The sequence below is a fragment of the Centruroides sculpturatus genome, unplaced genomic scaffold, assembly GCF_000671375.1.
Source record: "Centruroides sculpturatus isolate CEXI.00-Female unplaced genomic scaffold, Cexi_2.0 scaffold772, whole genome shotgun sequence".
Classification (NCBI taxonomy): Eukaryota; Metazoa; Arthropoda; class Arachnida; order Scorpiones; family Buthidae; genus Centruroides; species Centruroides sculpturatus.
The window spans coordinates 150366-170189 of NW_019384993.1; the positions used below are offsets into that span (position 1 = coordinate 150366).

The 19824-nt window shown below is 36.3% G+C and overlaps 2 protein-coding genes and 2 pseudogenes across 2 annotated transcripts; 2 read left to right on the forward strand and 2 right to left on the reverse strand.

The window, feature by feature from the left end:
• Window positions 1–4795: 4795 nt before the first annotated feature.
• LOC111633050 lies at window positions 4796–5367 on the reverse strand. The gene is made up of 2 exons (XM_023377579.1): window positions 5283–5367; window positions 4796–5211 (listed from the first exon to the last, which is right to left on the reverse strand). Exons 1-2 carry the CDS (start codon window positions 5365–5367, stop codon window positions 4796–4798), a joined length of 501 nt encoding a protein of 166 aa, XP_023233347.1.
• A 2416-nt stretch (window positions 5368–7783) lies between these two features.
• Window positions 7784–9368, forward strand: LOC111633051 (annotated as a pseudogene).
• Window positions 9369–9442: 74 nt separating this feature from the next.
• Window positions 9443–13262, reverse strand: LOC111633052. Its single transcript, XM_023377580.1, has 2 exons — window positions 13199–13262; window positions 9443–13081 (listed from the first exon to the last, which is right to left on the reverse strand). The coding sequence occupies exons 1-2, from the start codon at window positions 13260–13262 to the stop codon at window positions 12267–12269; spliced, it is 879 nt and encodes a 292-aa protein (XP_023233348.1). The 3' UTR covers window positions 9443–12266.
• A 787-nt stretch (window positions 13263–14049) lies between these two features.
• On the forward strand, window positions 14050–15717 carry LOC111633053 (annotated as a pseudogene).
• Window positions 15718–19824: the final 4107 nt, after the last annotated feature.

Below are 19824 nucleotides of genomic sequence, written 5' to 3' on the forward strand. Positions count from 1 at the left end.
AAAATGACGTACTTAGAATGCGTAATTAAGGTAACCTTCTTAATTTATATAATACATTCAAGGATTAGTTTTATAAATTATAATTTCCAGGAGTCGATGAGAATCTATCCTCCTGGTCCTTTTATTGCAAGAAAAAATCCTACGGAAATGAAAATAAGTAATTTTTGATACCTTAAAATTTGTTTTTCTATAATTATTTTTTATTTCTTTTATTGACTCGAAGTATTAAACCCTTGTCATTCAAATAGGTAATTACGTGTTGCCTGCAAATTCGACTCTTGTCATAAATATCTATGGCATCCATCATAATCCTTCTGTTTACGAAAATCCCGAGGTGTTCGATGCAGACCGTTTTTTACCTGTAAACTATAAAAATCTTCATCTTTATGCATTTCTGCCATTTTCTGCCGGTCCACGAAATTGTCTCGGTAGGTGATTAGAGAATAAATACAAAAAAAAAGAATTATGTCATTAAAATAATTTATTTACAGGAAGTAAACTTGCCATGATTGAAATGAAAATGGTTTTGGCAAATGTTCTTCGTAATTTTAAAGTTTACTCTTTGGATCCTCAGGATAAAATCGTTATTTCAAACGCAGTTATGTTGACCCCAATATCAGGTATAAGAATGTGCGTAGAACAAAGACGTATGTTGTAAAATATGAGATAACCTGAACGTTGGGGTAATTTTTCTTACAGATATATATAAACATAGACGTATATCATATAATCTAAACAAGCGCATTTAAAAACTGTATCGAAATAATTCTACGTATTATTAAACTTTACTCAAAAATTGTAATTTACATTTTTATAGATAAAAATGATGAGAATAAAATGTATTATGATTATTGTTATTAAATCTACTTCATAATAATACTATTTTTCGCTGTTTGTTGCATTTTATTTATCTATGACATGAATAATTTCTGACATTTAAGTTTACGTAAATTGATCTGTTGTTAACGATATGCTCGTGTTTATCTGTATTGTATAAAATGGGCCGAACATAAATGATTCTGATGTGTTGAATTCAAAATACTTCTATTTCATTTAGTATTTTTCTGATAAGCTACAGAATTAAATTTATACGAATCCAAATTTAATAAAAATATTTAACATATTTGACTAATTAATATGTAACTCTTATTAACAGAAATTAATGATTATTAATATGATAATCATTTAAAATTAATGTTCATTAATTTTATATGATTAGCATATAATTTTATATAAATTTTATATAATTTCATAAAATAATATTGTGAAATCCGTGATTTTTACGCCGATGTCGGAAAAATCTTTGTAAACAACTCCGATGAAAATAAACACTGTTGGTGAGAAGTATATCAGATTTTTTTCACATTATGGTAGGAAAGTTGACAGTTGGTTGATCGGAGTGCACCGTGTGCGTCAACAGAAGTCGATCACCTAACTCATTTCCTACGAATAACGTATAAAAGCTCGAGTCCCCGAAAGCTCCGGGCGATCCCTCGAAAGTTATACTTTGTAGATGTGCCATATTTGTTCCCATACTCCGGACCGAAAGGACATACGACCAACCACAGCCATTTGAACTTCCATCGCCATTAACGAACATATTCAACGAACGCATATTAGACATATCCGCATAGAGGTATTTGTAATTTTTAGAGCTTTGTGAACTCTCTCTCAGACTAGCAGGTAAAACTATTAGAACGTCCTTTTTGTATAGTGAACTTATTTAATCGCATTTAACCTATGTATCCTAGCTTTAGTTATATAAATAAATGCTTGTTTAGTTTTTAAACCTGTCTCCTGTCTCTGAAGGACACCTGCCGACTTACCGACGCACTCCCCACTCAAATTTTTGTTTTTCTAGCCATCCGACAAGCAGAGAACGGGTTTTACCAACCTGTTGCAGAGTAAGAGGTCATTTGGGATGAGCACAGTGGCCCACTGCTAATCTCACAATATAATTTATATATTATTAATTAAGTTTAAGGAATTTTCTTTTTGAAAAACTTTAATTTGTTATTTTAAAATCAGAACTAACTCCGTATACTCTTTCTCAAATAAATTATGATACATTTTTCAGTATAAATAACAGTGTTCTGATGTACTGTATTGATTTGTATTGTGTTCATTTTCATACTTATTTTATTCAACTGAACTAAATTCTGCTAGTTATGTGAACTGTTTCAATTTAAAATATGTTTTAAATTGTTTAACGTAATGAAGTTTTATATTTGTAAAATTGCAAAACAAATTGCAATGACACTCGTACAGCACAAGTTATTATAGCTTGTGCTGTACTTAGATTCAGTTGATACAGGCACTTTTACACGTTTCGGGCGTATAGCCCCTCATCAGTCGACATTAAAAATGCAATGGGACTCGTACAGCACAAGTTATAATAACTTGTGCTGTACGAAACGTGTAAAAGTGCCTGTATAAACGCCCGAAACGTGTAAAAGTGCTTGTATAAACTGAATAAAATAAATAAACGCCAAGTGTTTTAATCATAACACAGTCTTGTGTTCAATAGTAAATAAATACGAAAACACGGTTTCAAAAAACAAATCATATAAAATTATAATATAATTAATGATTAATGATTATATGGCAGACATTCGATGAAACTTACTCGCCTTTCATATAAAATGTATAGAATTGCCGAAGAAAAAAAATACAAAATTTAACACGATATTACATATTATAGGAGTAAAAAATGTTTTCCATAAATGAAATACAATTTTTAGTACAGAATTACAAGTAGAAAACATCAAATGTATAAATAGATGTGATGTTCTCTACTTGAAAACTATAAGCCATAGTGAAAACAAAAATGAAAACATTGAAGTAAAAATCAAAGGAGGAAACTTTTTTTTTTCAAATTGTTTATATGAATTTACGCCTTTACGGAGTGAAATGTTTTGATTGTAATAAAAATAGTATCTGCAAAAAAATGTAAAACATGTAGTCATCATCTTTATCTTTGCTTAAGTTAGGCGTTTAAATCTTGTACGATTTTTTTTCATCTGATTCGGGATTTGCCATTATTTCCTCGATTAATGAACGTTAAATTAGATAAATTTCATGAAATATCATCTATGTACGGAAATCGACCTTTTTGTCAGGCTTCCTGAACATCAATTACAACCTGCTCATTGCCTGCATTGAACAAGAAACGCAGAGTTTTATATGAGACCATGCTCGATCACATATTGCTAGTATGTTATGAGCACTGCTGCAAAAATGGCGTTGAAGCTTTTGTGCATTCACTCTGTTTACCACAGTAATTCTTTCTGTAATTTAGGTTTTCTCGGGAACTAAAACAGACTTTACGTGGTCAATGAATTCCATTGATAGATGTCAGTCTTGCTTGCAGTAGAACTCTCCAGGCCAGTGGTGGCAAACCTATGACCCGTGGGCCAAACACCGACGCACACAGGCTTTTTAAATGACCCATGAGTTGATTTTTATGAACTTATTTTTATATCATAAAAAAAAGAACAGACAAACAAAAATATTAAAAGAATAAAAGTATATATATCTAATGTCGAATTTATAAAAAAAAAACAGTCAAAAGGCCTGATGCAAGTATTGGGGCACGCGCTCGGTGTCATTCCATGGTATAAATAAAAAATTAATAAATTTCTATTACAAATAAAAATAATAATAATATACTAAATTATTGTGAGGTAACTTCCTTTATCGAAATTATGTCTTAATGTTAATTTTATTCGAGTTATGTAACAATTGTTGTTAGTAGTTACGTGAGAAAGTCTCCCGTTACCAGTCCTCGAAGGCAACCCGACGCTTACTCGTGATCTTTTAACCTCTGGACGGCCGATATTGTCTGTGGATATCGCTAGAGACGGCCAAAAAACTTAGTCGTCGTCAGTCCCTCCGATCAGGAAAGTCGTAACCGATTCCTCCCGGAATATCGTCGACCCGAGAGAAACGAATCCTTCCGAATTATCAGTGCCTATTTGAATACTTTCCCTTGTTATAGCGATCGACGTTGTGCCAGTGACAGCTAAGTGGATAATATTTTCGAACAAACCCCCAAGTAAACTGCTGTCTCAATCAACGATATCTTCATCAAAATATATCCTTTCATCACCAGGTATATATTTAACTCGCGCTCGTTATGTCAACTCTCTCTCTCCGTGACAAAAATTAGAATCTCTGCATCTTCTCCAATTTATTTTTAATTAAATCTTTACTAAGTGCTAATTGGAGTCCGAGTAACTTCCATATGCTGTCTCCCGATTGGCTGATATTACAAATCTGAATTTCCATTTACGGGACAGTTCGCACGATAATGTGACGATGTAAAAACGCTGTCTCGATTTCCGTGCTCCACGAAAAACGGTGGTGTCAATCCTGACAGGGCACTAAAGAAGTGTCGACCCTTACGTCACATTATACTGTAAAAATATGAAATAAATATAAAAGAATTTATATTTTCAATTTAAATAATAGCTAGGGNATTTTATAATCCATTATGTGTTTGAGGCAGCATTCTTTGTGAAGGTATCCCTCTTCAGTTTTACGGCTGATTTGCCTTTTGGAGGTGAAGTTGGTAGTGTCACCTCCTTATTAGTCTCCTCGTCAGAGAAGTCAGAGAACTCACTCATAGACTGAGCCTCCGATCTCTTAGATTTAGAGATGGCTGCTTTTAATTTTTGTTTGTTGAGCGGGTTCTTAGCAGCCTTCTTAGAACCCACATTTCTAGTCATTACACCTGTTTTAGGTAGGGGTGTTTTATTCTTCTTGCTCTCCTCTTCTGCTGTTTGGGTGGATGGTATTAGCAAACATTTTTCGTGCAAGTTAGAGATTCATTTGATGGAACAGAAATGTCTGTCTGAACTCCACATGTTTTTGTGGATTTCAGAACAGCAGCAAATGTCTTCTGTTTCACTGGTGCATTTAAATTTACCATGCGTCGTGCCTCTGGGTAAGGTAGATTGTTAACTGTTTTCACGCGCTGAATCTCTTTCTCTCTTTGCCACGTGGGACATTTTCGGGAGTAGGCAGGATGGGCCTCTTTGCAGTTGACACAGCATGGAGTGGTTGTACACTCAGTACCCTGGTGGCCTTCAACTCCACACTGTGCACATAAACTTTTGCCTCGACATGATGTTTGGGAATGTCCAAATCGCTGGCATTTAAAGCAACACAGCCGATTTGGAATGTATGGATGAACCAGACAGCGCAGATATCCTGCAGTAACAAATGATGTAATGTTGGCTTTCCGAAAGTAAGAATGAGATGCTTAGTTGGTATCAACTTGCCATCTCGACGAATGGAGATGTGTCGAACAGCAATGACTCCTTGATCTGAAAGACCGATCTGTATATCTGATTCGTCTTCAGACATCAGATAAATCTCGGATATCACCCCACGTGATGAGTTTAGACTTCCGTGTTAGGTGACAGTGACTTCCATGTCTCCAAGTGTTTTTGTTGCCAATAGATTTACTGTTTGTTGAGGTGAGGCTGTTTCTACCAGCAGGTCCCCTGACCTCAATTTTTGTATCTTTTCCAAGTGCCCAATAGTTTATTCAAATATTTTTTGAATAAGAAATGGATAGCATTTTGACAGTGGTTTATCACCAGTCGCATGAACTATCAAGTAAGTTGCAGTGCTGGAAACATTGGTTGTTACTGGAGGTAACTTATCCCTGTTTAGTTTTAAATTTTTGGAATCCATATTTAGACAAAACAATTCAGCTCCTAGTGACCCCACCCACCATGGGGCCCGACAAGGGGATGCCATCACATGGGAGACTCCCATAGACCGTCACACCAGGGTTTCCCAGGAGCTATAGCCTCACAATGCAGTCAAGAAGAGCACAACTTGTCTGACGTGTCCGCCTGGTCTGCATTGATCTGTTGACTCCAAGCCGAGGTCAAGAATGACTCAACGACCAGCCGATTGACTCAAACAGAGCCTGATTTCAGCCTCCTGTTTATCCGAAGCAGGGGCCAAAGCAGTGTATTGGGGACGTTATGTTGCCCCTCAACTACCAGGATCCCCCTTTCCGGCATACGGGACACCATGCACGGCAAACACGTGGGTGGGCGTTCAGATCCCAGGGATGGTAAAGAAGAATTATTAAACTATCTCTGGGAGGTCCCCTCACCACGGACAGGAACCCACATCGAGGGGTAAAAGCATTAGAACTTTGTCAACATCGTCATAAACAGAAACAAACAAGAGTTATAAATTACTGCCACTACAGCAAACTGCTGCAATGGCGAAAACTGGATTTCTGTTAGTTTTGGATTAAATTGTTAATACTTTTTCGTAATTTGTATTAATTCAATATAAAAATAAGTTAATTTTTAGGTTATTTATGTATGATATTATTCATCAACAGTGTCTGCTTTTTCCGAAGAGTAAGATAGAGCATTTATCATTTGTTTATGTACTGTCAACGTTGCATTCATGATTCATTAAATAAAGTAAAATGAAGTGAGTGTAATTTAGTATACATTCATAGACCAAGTTTAAACGGTAAGATTTCTGATATAACGGTATAATACTTTCCATTCACAATTATGAATTACAAATGCAATGTTGGAAATTATTAGTTAGGAGTCTAAATGTATTAAAATTACAGAAAGACATGTTGCTTTAAAATGAATTTTACCATAAAGACGTGATACTGTAATGTTATGAGATAAAATTATGAATAAAATTAAACATTAAAAGACTTAAAGTTTTATATTTTCCTACCAAGAGAGAAGTGCTATTATCATTAGTAATTGAACCTTCAGTAATATATATAAGTATATAGCTTAAACAAACATTATTGTTTGTATTAATTTTAAATGCATTCGTAATATCACATATTCAACTATAATATTGTCTAGATAACATTATTCTGAAAACAATTTTTTAAATAGTCATAGACAAAAGACAGAATTCAGAGCTAAACCTCCTCTTACTCACAGCCAATTATAGGTGGAGGGAACGTAATGTTTGCTAAGGGAAACAGCTCGGTATTATTTTCTTAATCAATAGAACTTTAAAATCCAGTACATATTTGATATCAGAAAGTAATCTGTAAAATTACTGGACACAAGCTATTTTAATACTTCTTCAAACGTTGAGGAAAGCCTAACATAAAAGCCTAAATCTTATAAGTACATCAATTTTAGTGGTATATGGAGTGTATGCAATTTCTAAATGTTTATTATTATCTAAACAAATTACAGCCACTACATAATTGCACTATAATTCTTTATATGCTGTGTTTTTACCATTAAATAGTCACATATTTAGCAATCTTGTATCCCATTAGAATATAAGAGCAAATGGAACCAAATCTCAAAAAGTAATTGTGGCGCCTGTCGGCAACCTGCTGATTCGGAGGATAGAGGGCGCAAGGATAAGAAAAAAGTGAACTTTGAACTGGTCACCCACTTCCAACCAACGACTACTGGAAACGGACAATAGAACAAGTGGTCAGCACAAACAACTTTAACCTTCGATCGATGTCGGGCTGTAAATACATTGTATTGTACATTACCGTATATATTTGTAAATAAAGAAAACAGATATTAAATTCCCACTGGACGTATTCTCATCAATATCGAGCGATTCGCATAGGGGCTCGAACTCCAAAACTGGGGACCTGAACAAAGAAGACACGTGCCTCACAAGGATAATCCATCTCCATCATACAACCACAAAATCAGAAAAATGAAATTTAACTATTTCCTGTGATTTAAGAAGGTCAGTGACAATTTTATACCTTTATTTTTGAAAAATTTCGTCAACTGATATAATGAAATCAACAGGCATTCCACAAATTTCTTGAGTGGCAGTCAAACCACCTCCATTTTGGAAAAATAACCCCACTCTCTGGTTTGCTCAACTTGAAGCCCTATTCGCCATTGCTAACGTTTCCGCCGACATAACCAAATATTACTATGTAATTTCAACAATAGAATCAGACATCTTAGAATCTGTGCATGACCTGGTAACCAAGCCACCTGACAGCAATAAATATGCCACTATAAAAAAAAAGGCTAATCGACATATACTCAGAAAGCCAAACATCTAAATTGCGAACACTATTACAAGGACTTGAATTGGGTGACAAGCACCCATCACACTTACTAACTAAGATGCGTGACCTCGCCAATGAATATTTCAGTGAAGACTTATTAAAATCACTGTGGCTCTCAAGACTCCCAGGGAATATCCAAGCTATTCTGGCAGCCTTGAATGAAACACTGTCACAACTCACCACAATGGCTAATAAAATACACAAACTTATCATCATAAACAGGAACAATTCTTTATTAGCAACCCAATCGAGAAACAACTACAGGAATTCCCATTGCAAGTGAATGAACTCTCTACCCAGGTACGAGCACCATGCTACCAACATCGCCCAAGATACAACTTCCAAAATTGCCAGGACTCACACAGACGAAGTCCATCCCGTGAGCGATGCCGTTACAAAGAACCAGAAGGTGGCTTATGTTTTTACCACACTAACTTTGGTGCAGATGCAAAAAAATGCACCCAACCTTGTTCATTCCAAAAAATCAGGAAACTACACAGTCTACCCAACAATCTTCCTTACAGCTACAACTTATCACCCTAAATTTAAAACTACAAATCATGTGTGATACGTCAAATAATAGGATACGACCATACATTCCAATTAACTTTCGCTGTGAAGCCTTCAATTCTGTTCACAATCTCTCCCACCCTGGAACTCGTGCAACCTGGAAACTAATTCAGGTACACTTTGTATGGCCAGCCATGCTCAAAGATACCAATCAATGGTGCAGAACATGTATCACTTGTCAGCGGAATAAAATTGTGAAAATACGGACACTATTTTTTATTTTCACACTAACTGCGTAGTAAGTGAGGGTGACTTTCGTCGTCCGAAGAGGGACCACCCCCCTCCAGGGGATTGCATATATATGCATATGCATATTTATTGTCTCCGTGGATTTCGATCTACAGGAAACTCAACATTGGCGATCAACTCAACTCAATCAAAATGATCCTGTCGCAACAGGATCATTTTGATCGAGTTGTTTGTTGTAAAAAACTGACCAAACACCCATTTTATTGTGAAAAAGTTTTGGTAAACTATGGACGAACAAATTACTAGTAGATCTTCAGGGACAGGGGCAGGGGAATTTGGCAATGTGCCCATTGTAACTGGATTTATGGGCATGATTCAATGTTTTTCGAATCTGCCTGGCAATACTTTAGATTTAAGTAGATTTTTGAAAACCATCAAGGACATAGCATCATTGACAAGCTGGGACGAGATTGTGAAGGTCACCGTAGTTCGAGCTCGCCTAAAAGGTGAGCCTTTGTCTGTATTTTTCGACTTAAAGGACCAGGGCGTCATAAGCTATGATGAAGTAAGGAAGNATTTTCTATTAATTTCTAAATTAACTGATAATTTACCTTATTTTAAGTTAAAAACTTACTTCTGTTGAACTTTTTGTGAGTCTAAAATGAGCTTTGAAGTCATCCATACAATATGAAAGTACGACCTCTTCAACGTAATTTTGTATATTCTGTCACCTAGATTTTTTACGTTCATTGGAAACAGCGATGCCAACCATTAAATCTTCATACCTCCTTTTTTTTATTCTCTTGTAATTTTTTAAATAATATGTTGCTTTCTAAAACTGAAATCAGTGAACAAGGGACAGTGTCCATTTTGCTTCAGCGACAAGCGTTTTTAAAATGCCATGCAGCGGTTGCTGCTCATGACGTCATTTACGCTACATTTTCGCTGCATAAAAAAGTGTGACCTATCAGTCTGTCCACATAACGGAAAAAACAGTCACTAGAGGCGCCCTAGCAAAGATTTTAAATTAACAATAAATTATATTTGGTATAAATAATTATTATGTGCCTTGCCTTATTATATGCCTTGATTAACCTTGCGCTGCATGTTTACAACATCCCATGACTCATAAGTCAGTAAACGTCGCGCATTGACTCACGGGAAATTTGTTGAAAAAATGGCGAATACATTTAAAATCAAGTATTACAAGCGAAGGTAAATAAACAAATTAAACTATTTTAAAGTATTTATAGAATGTTTAATAGATAGAAATATAGATCCATATGACGCGATTGGGACAATAAGATTTACCCTCCGAATGAAAGGGTTTGCGACCCCCTTTGTGCAAACGATAAATGTCTAATGAACCATACCCCTATGCGCGACCCTTTCCGAGATATAGCCCTCTGAAAATTATTCTACGGGTGACCGCCTGTTTGCCACAATTTACCCCACGAACGAGCGGGTCGGCGACCCCCGAGTATGGACAAGCGCGCGTTAATTTTTTTTTCACGCAGTAGACTCCCTTTTGACAACGATGTCATGTGACTGGAAATGACGTGGGCGAATTTTCACAAGCTTATATCTCGCAAAGGGTCGCGAGTAGGGGTATGGTTCCTTTGACTTTATTGCTCGCATAGGGGGCTACAGTTTGGAGGGTTGCCACCCCTTCATTTGGAGGGTAAATCTTACTATTGGGACTTTAACGGAACTGTACAACATATTGATAGGAACAAAAAAGTCAAAGGAACCGTGTTTTATGGAAATTTGTAAATAACGCCCACTAGGGGGGCGTCCCGGGCTACTAGTATTTAAATATTCGATTCCATTAAGATGAATAAAAAGAAGCAAACAGATAACATTTTTACAATAAGATATTGAAAAATAAGATGGAAATCTCTTGTTAATTTATAATAATCTTATGAAAAGTTGTCACAACTGTAATCTAAAGGCAAATGTACTAGTGTTTAAAGTACATTTACGACTTGATTTTGAGTACATTTGAAATTTTGTTCACCGAGCAATGCTATATTTTATATTTACAAAATGTTTTTATCCATTATTTATCAATATTGCTGAATACAGATACAGCAAATATATCGATATTCGCCGCTATATAAATGAAAACAATGCTCATTTATAAGAAAAAAAGTTGTAACGAAAGAGTAACAAATGTGGCAATTATTTTTAATTGGTTAAACTTATCGATTGATTGTCGATTGATTTTATCGTTGCTTCTCGAGTATAAAGATATAAATGAACATTTTATTATTTACATTTTTGAAGTTAATCTGAAAACTGAAAATTTAAAACTCATTTTACTCAGACATTTTATTAAATTGTATCAATGAAGATAAAGTAAGCTTTTAAGTATACGCAAATAAATATTCGTTCGTTTACTTCGACAGAGAATAATTCTTCATTAATATTACATTTTCAGTTGACTTTATGATTGAAACAATTTACACTTTCTATACAATTAATAATGCCAAATCACAATGCAATATTTATGCTTTTATATCACGTTTCATTTAAGAAATTTATAAGCAGAAATTAATTGATTTTTTTAAATTTTAATATTTATTCTTGTAAATTTCCTATAAAATAAAGATTCAAAGTATGTTTTTAGAATAACAATTTCATGTGTTTATTTGGTTATAAGTGTTTGTTATTTGCTTTGTTTCTCTTTTTTCAAATTCCTATATAATTTTTGAATTCAGGCAAAGAAAGTGTTACGATTTCTGTGTTTATCGTGTTTACATTCATTGTTTAGATTGCGGATAATAAAGTACAAGTTAATAGTTCAAAGGAAGAAATTTCATGTGATCAAAAAGAAGTCACCGTGGAGGATTCTGTACAAGTAATAGTACATATTATTATGGATCTGGCAGCACGTAAGAAAAAATAAGAAGCAAAATCGTCTTCATCTCTAAATTAAAATTCAATGGAATTAATTGAAACTAATTTAATAATTTTTATGATTTGAAGGTTTATAACTGAAAAACCCATGACAACAATGCACAATCTGATAAAATATGTTATTTAAAATGGCTGCAAATTGTTTATTATTAAATAAATATTTTTTGAGTTAATAAAAAATCAGTACAAGTAATGTAAGATTATTATATCAGAAATGAGAATTTTTCACTTTTTACAGGATCCTGCTGAAAAATTAAGCATGGACAAAGAAGACTCAATGAAATTAACTGAAAAAGGAAAAGTAGGTTGGTTGGTTGGTTTTTGTTAATTGGCACAAGAGCCATATAGGCTATGCTGCGCCAGGGCAAATTATTAAAAAATTTTAAACATGATAGATAACTAACATATGACAATAATAACTAAATAAATAAATAACAACAATAAAAATAAATATTCACATAGTAAGTACAAACAGACAACAACATGCAAAATTGAAATAAATATATAAATAAATAATTAATTAAATTTCTTTATACAAATTAATGACTTTTAAAAAGTCCAATACATTATAATGATTTGGTCTCTGGCCCAGAATCTCTTTGAAACTTGCATTTCCAAAATGCTGTCTACGACAGTTCTCAAAGGCAAACCAATAGAGCAGTATGAGTTTAACACTTAGAGAGCAGTTGCAATACTGGCATACTGGTTGCTCTTCATCCTTCAAAACGTATTGATGAGTCAACCAAGTATGTCCAATCCTCAGACGAGTGAAAATAACCTCAAATCTCCTGTCATAATATTTATTATGTGTCCAATTTTCTATCATAGGTTTGATCTCATGTAGTTTATTGTGGACTTGTGCATTCCACATATTTTGCCATCTCGCCACTAGTCGTTTCTTAACGAGTAGCTTCAAATCGCCTCCTTCAATATGCATTGTATGCTGTGAAAAACTAGCTGACTTTGCAGCTGCGTCAGCTACTTCATTTCCTCTTATACCTACATGGCCTGAGACCCAACAAAATTTTATAGAGAAATTCCTTGCAAGAAGATGGCAAAACAATTTACGAATTTTAATCACTATGGAGTAAAAACTAGGTTCACATGAAATCAAAGCTTGAAGGGAACTAACTGAGTCAGTGTAAATCACGCAACAACGATGACCTTTTCTGAATACATACTTTAAAGCTAGATAAATAGCCTGCAGCTCTGCAGTAAAGATAGATGAATTTGATTCAATTTGTTCTGCCACGATTTCATCCTGGCTAACGAAAGCTGAGCCAACATATTCATCCGATTTAGAACCGTCAGTATAAATAGCAATTAACTTCTTGTCTTGGTATTAAATTTCTGCAAAGTGCTGTATGTAGATATAGTCTGGAGTGGATTCCTTAGGTAACAGCTTTAAGCTAAAGTCAACATTTATCTCAGGGGTTGACCAAAGTGGTATACTATCAACCTGAGCCTGTAAAATGTTGCTTGTATTCAGGTCAATCGTGCTGCTTGCATTCTCCATTCTTATGTTGAATGTAGGGACACAGCTTGGGTGAGCTACAAATAATGTTATGCGTTGCGTATCTAATACCATACAGTCAACTGATTGTTTAGCTTGGGATTTCTGCTTAATGTAATAAAAAAGAGACAACTGTTCTCTCCTGAGAGATAGTGGAGGCTCATAAGCATCCACGTACAAACTTTGTACAGGAGAAGTTCAAAAAGAACCAGTGCACAAACGCAGTGCTTGAAAATGGATTAGATCCAGCATCCAAAGAGTAGATTCTCGCGCAGAGCCATAGACTATACATCCATAGTCCAGCTTAGAGAGAGCAGATGGAACCAAATCTCAAAAAGTAATTGTGGCGCCTGTCGGGAACCTGCTGATTCGGAGGATAGAGTGCGCAAGGATAGGAAAAAAGTAAACTTTGAACTGGTCACCCACTTCCAACCAACGACTACTGGAAACGGACAATAGAACAAGTGGTCAGCACAAACAACTTTAACCTTCGATCGATGTCGGGCTGTAAATACATTGTATTGTACATTACCGTATATATTTGTAAATAAAGAAAACAGATATTAAATTCCCACTGGACGTATTCTCATCAACATCGAGCGATTCGCATAGGGGCTCAAACTCCAAAACTGGGGACCTGAACAAAGAAGACACGTGCCTCACAAGGATAATCCATCTCCATCATACAACCACAAAATCAGAAAAATGAAATTTAACTATTTCCTGTGATTTAAGAAGGTCAGTGACAATTTTATACCTTTATTTTTGAAAAATTTCGTCAACTGATATAATGAAATCAACAGGCATTCCACAAATTTCTTGAGTGGCAGTCAAACCACCTCCATTTTGGAAAAATAACCCCACTCTCTGGTTTGCTCAACTTGAAGCCCTATTCGCCATTGCTAACGTTTCCGCCGACATAACCAAATATTACTATGTAATTTCAACAATAGAATCAGACATCTTAGAATCTGTGCATGACCTGGTAACCAAGCCACCTGACAGCAATAAATATGCCACTATAAAAAAAAAGGCTAATCGACATATACTCAGAAAGCCAAACATCTAAATTGCGAACACTATTACAAGGACTTGAATTGGGTGACAAGCACCCATCACACTTACTAACTAAGATGCGTGACCTCGCCAATGAATATTTCAGTGAAGACTTATTAAAATCACTGTGGCTCTCAAGACTCCCAGGGAATATCCAAGCTATTCTGGCAGCCTTGAATGAAACACTGTCACAACTCACCACAATGGCTAATAAAATACACAAACTTATCATCATAAACAGGAACAATTCTTTATTAGCAACCCAATCGAGAAACAACTACAGGAATTCCCATTGCAAGTGAATGAACTCTCTACCCAGGTACGAGCACCATGCTACCAACATCGCCCAAGATACAACTTCCAAAATTGCCAGGACTCACACAGACGAAGTCCATCCCGTGAGCGATGCCGTTACAAAGAACCAGAAGGTGGCTTATGTTTTTACCACACTAACTTTGGTGCAGATGCAAAAAAATGCACCCAACCTTGTTCATTCCAAAAAATCAGGAAACTACACAGTCTACCCAACAATCTTCCTTACAGCTACAACTTATCACCCTAAATTTAAAACTACAAATCATGTGTGATACGTCAAATAATAGGATACGACCATACATTCCAATTAACTTTCGCTGTGAAGCCTTCAATTCTGTTCACAATCTCTCCCACCCTGGAACTCGTGCAACCTGGAAACTAATTCAGGTACACTTTGTATGGCCAGCCATGCTCAAAGATACCAATCAATGGTGCAGAACATGTATCACTTGTCAGCGGAATAAAATTGTGAAAATACGGACACTATTTTTTATTTTCACACTAACTGCGTAGTAAGTGAGGGTGACTTTCGTCGTCCGAAGAGGGACCACCCCCCTCCAGGGGATTGCATATATATGCATATGCATATTTATTGTCTCCGTGGATTTCGATCTACAGGAAACTCAACATTGGCGATCAACTCAACTCAATCAAAATGATCCTGTCGCAACAGGATCATTTTGATCGAGTTGTTTGTTGTAAAAAACTGACCAAACACCCATTTTATTGTGAAAAAGTTTTGGTAAACTATGGACGAACAAATTACTAGTAGATCTTCAGGGACAGGGGCAGGGAAATTTGGCAATGTGCCCATTGTAACTGGATTTATGGGCATGATTCAATGTTTTTCGAATCTGCCTGGCAATACTTTAGATTTAAGTAGATTTTTGAAAACCATCAAGGACATAGCATCATTGACAAGCTGGGACGAGATTGTGAAGGTCACCGTAGTTCGAGCTCGCCTAAAAGGTGAGCCTTTGTCTGTATTTTTCGACTTAAAGGACCAGGGCGTCATAAGCTATGATGAAATAAGGAAGGGGCTTATAAAGTGCTTTGGTCATAAAGAAAAGGAACAAGAACCCTTTGATCATGTATTAAAAATCTCCCAGAGAAGAGGTGAGAAAGTTTACAAATATAGGATTAGGATTGAATCATTGTTTTCGCAAGCGGTGATCCGTAATACTCACTTAGCGACGCTTCGCGACAATACTGTCAAAGAGTGTTTTGTGAAAGGGCTACTAGCGGAGATTCAGAGGCAGGTAAGGCAGAGTCGGCCAGACACTTTGGATGAGGCAATAGCAAGGGCCAAAGAGGAAGAGGAAACTGAATCAGCCTGCAATAAGTGAGGTGGGATAAATGAGGTATGCGCAAATGTTGAGCATGAAAGGGAGTTGGAGAAAAAGAAGGAACCGTGCAGCAGAGTTGCAAAATCAAGTAAAGAGTTTGACTGAATCTTTCGCATCTTTGCTTGAATATGTGAAGTGGAGTAAGGGCTCTGAGAAGTGGGGAGAAGTGCACCATTGCTACTCATGCAGTGAGAAGGGACATATTGCAAGGAGATGCAACAAAAGAAGAAATTTAAACTAGTCAGAGGTCATTTCAAAGGTCAGGCGAATGACCCGTTAGTTAAATTAGAACTGACCAGAAAGATACATTTGTCAGACTGAGGGTTGCCGATTGTAAAGGGAGTAATCATAGGTCATGAAATTGCAGGCCTAGTAGATACGGGTGCCGAAAGGACCGTCATTAATAATAAATTGACTGAATATCTCGAGCAAGAAAATAGGAATTGGATGGTCCCAAACGATTCACGTATTAGTGGGATGTCAGGAGCACTCATAAAAAGTGACGAGGCCGTAGAAATCGAGTGCTGTTTCCATGATGGGAATAAGGTATGCACGAAAACACCCAGTGTTGGTTTTCCTGAGGGGGCAAGTTACGATATGATGTCTACGGAATAGACATTATTTGCCAGCACCCTGGGCTGTTGGTGGGAATCGGATCAGTAGTTAAGGCTGATAAACCAAGTTGTGAGGGGGGGATTTTGTATTAATATAAATAGTAAGGCAGAGTTAGAAAGAGAGATCTAGACGACCCAGTTAAAAGGAAGATAATAGATATTTTGAGTAAATATCCAGACGCTGTTGCTAGCGAAATTGCCGAGTTATCTGGCACTAACAGATATATTCACTCCGTTAGCCTGACGTCGGAACGTCCCGTTAATGTTAGACAGTACTGAATTCCATACAGTTAATTAACTGGCCTTAAGAAGCAAGTTAGTGAGCTTATCAAAGCAGGTATATGTGAAGAGAGCTCATCGGAGAGGAACTCTCCTATACATGTTGTTCCAAGAGCTCTGATGAGATTTGTATCACTTTAGACCTGTGAAAAATTTTGATATAACAAATTTTTGATATAACAAAACCCCAGGTATTCCCGATGACTCGGATAAATGACATTTTATCCCAACTTAACCCTCTATAACATTTGGTAGACTACAGGCAACAAACCCAATTCGCCTTTCTAATTTTTAACAGGAATTTTTCCATTCGTTTTCATGCACTGTATTCTGTTGTCTATACTCCAAGTTACAATATTAGTTTAAAATCTAAAATTTAGATGGTGTTACTTGTTACAATTTTGAATTTTTCGTTACTGATTTGAACATTTGAACAAGTCAGTGCATATCGCGAATATAAAAATCTGATAATAGTTTTAGAACCTGCTGGTGTTTGTTTATGTAAAATTCTTAAAGGTAAATAATTGAATTTTGTAATCTAATGTTATCTTCAAGAATTTTATAGTTTTTTATTGGCTAATCTGATATTTAATGTTTGTATCTTGTGAGCTACATCATGTGAAAAGGGTAGCTGTCTTATCTGAAAAGTGTAGTTAGTCACCATGGCTATTTTCGTGTTTCAGGATGGCTCACAAACATTGCCTTTGTGAAGACGATATTATTTCTGAACTCCGTGATAATTTTGAGAGTGAAGATGGCCTGGATTTTGATGACGACAGCCTCGCTGACCCCGATTTTGACCCCGAGCTTGGAAAGTTAGCTGAAAAAACTCTGATAGATGAAATTGATATGGAGGATATAATGGAAAATCTAGAAGATGACCACATTGACCTTTCTCCTGACGTAGATCTGTTCCCTTCATCTTCAAGTGATATGGGAACTCAAGCAGACCCTTGAGTTCCCATAGCAAAACGACAGAAACCCAAAAAACTAAACTTGTGCTGGAAAAAGAAAAACCTTGAATTGAATGCACAGCAGCTGGCATTTATTGGCAATGAATCACTAGATTGTAACATCTTAGACCTTGAAAGTTCTGTCCAGTTCTTTCTTTACCTGTTTCCACCACAACTTATCAAAAGAATATTGGATGAGACTAACCTTTACCTGGTACAAAGAAATCTCAATAACACTTTTCACGTATCTGAAACTAATTCAACTGCCCAGAGTTACCAACCACTGGGGACCCGTCCTTGAAACACCACTTATTCAACAAACAATGGCTTTGAATAAATTTGAAAAGATTAGACATTTTCTGCATTTCAATGATAATAGCAAATTTCTTCCTCAGACTGACCCCAATGCTGACAGGATTTTCAAAATCCAACCAGTTATTGATGCCTTAAACGCAACATTCAGCAAAGTTTCACTAAAAAAGAACCTTTGTATGGATGAGCAAATGTGCTCCACCAAAGCCCGAAATTTGCTGAAAAGATACNTTGAATCATTGTTTTCGCAAGCGGTGATCCGTAATACTCACTTAGCGACGCTTCGCGACAATACTGTCAAAGAGTGTTTTGTGAAAGGGCTACTAGCGGAGATTCAGAGGCAGGTAAGGCAGAGTCGGCCAGACACTTTGGATGAGGCAATAGCAAGGGCCAAAGAGGAAGAGGAAACTGAATCAGCCTGCAATAAGTGAGGTGGGATAAATGAGGTATGCGCAAATGTTGAGCATGAAAGGGAGTTGGAGAAAAAGAAGAAACCGTGTAGCGGAGTTGGAGACTCAAGTAAAGAGTTTGACTGAATCTTTCGCATCTTTGCTTGAATATGTGAAGTGGAGTAAGGGCTCTGAGAAGTGGGGAGAAGTGCACCATTGCTACTCATGCAGTGAGAAGGGACATATTGCAAGGAGATGCAACAAAAGAAGAAATTTAAACTAGTCAGAGGTCATTTCAAAGGTCAGGCGAATGACCCGTTAGTTAAATTAGAACTGACCAGAAAGATACATTTGTCAGACTGAGGGTTGCCGATTGTAAAGGGAGTAATCATAGGTCATGAAATTGCAGGCCTAGTAGATACGGGTGCCGAAAGGACCGTCATTAATAATAAATTGACTGAATATCTCGAGCAAGAAAATAGGAATTGGATGGTCCCAAACGATTCACGTATTAGTGGGATGTCAGGAGCACTCATAAAAAGTGACGAGGCCGTAGAAATCGAGTGCTGTTTCCATGATGGGAATAAGGTATGCACGAAAACACCCAGTGTTGGTTTTCCTGAGGGGGCAAGTTACGATATGATGTCTACGGAATAGACATTATTTGCCAGCACCCTGGGCTGTTGGTGGGAATCGGATCAGTAGTTAAGGCTGATAAACCAAGTTGTGAGGGGGGGATTTTGTATTAATATAAATAGTAAGGCAGAGTTAGAAAGAGAGATCTAGACGACCCAGTTAAAAGGAAGATAATAGATATTTTGAGTAAATATCCAGACGCTGTTGCTAGCGAAATTGCCGAGTTATCTGGCACTAACAGATATATTCACTCCGTTAGCCTGACGTCGGAACGTCCCGTTAATGTTAGACAGTACTGAATTCCATACAGTTAATTAACTGGCCTTAAGAAGCAAGTTAGTGAGCTTATCAAAGCAGGTATATGTGAAGAGAGCTCATCGGAGAGGAACTCTCCTATACATGTTGTTCCAAGAGCTCTGATGAGATTTGTATCACTTTAGACCTGTGAAAAATTTTGATATAACAAATTTTTGATATAACAAAACCCCAGGTATTCCCGATGACTCGGATAAATGACATTTTATCCCAACTTAACCCTCTATAACATTTGGTAGACTACAGGCAACAAACCCAATTCGCCTTTCTAATTTTTAACAGGAATTTTTCCATTCGTTTTCATGCACTGTATTCTGTTGTCTATACTCCAAGTTACAATATTAGTTTAA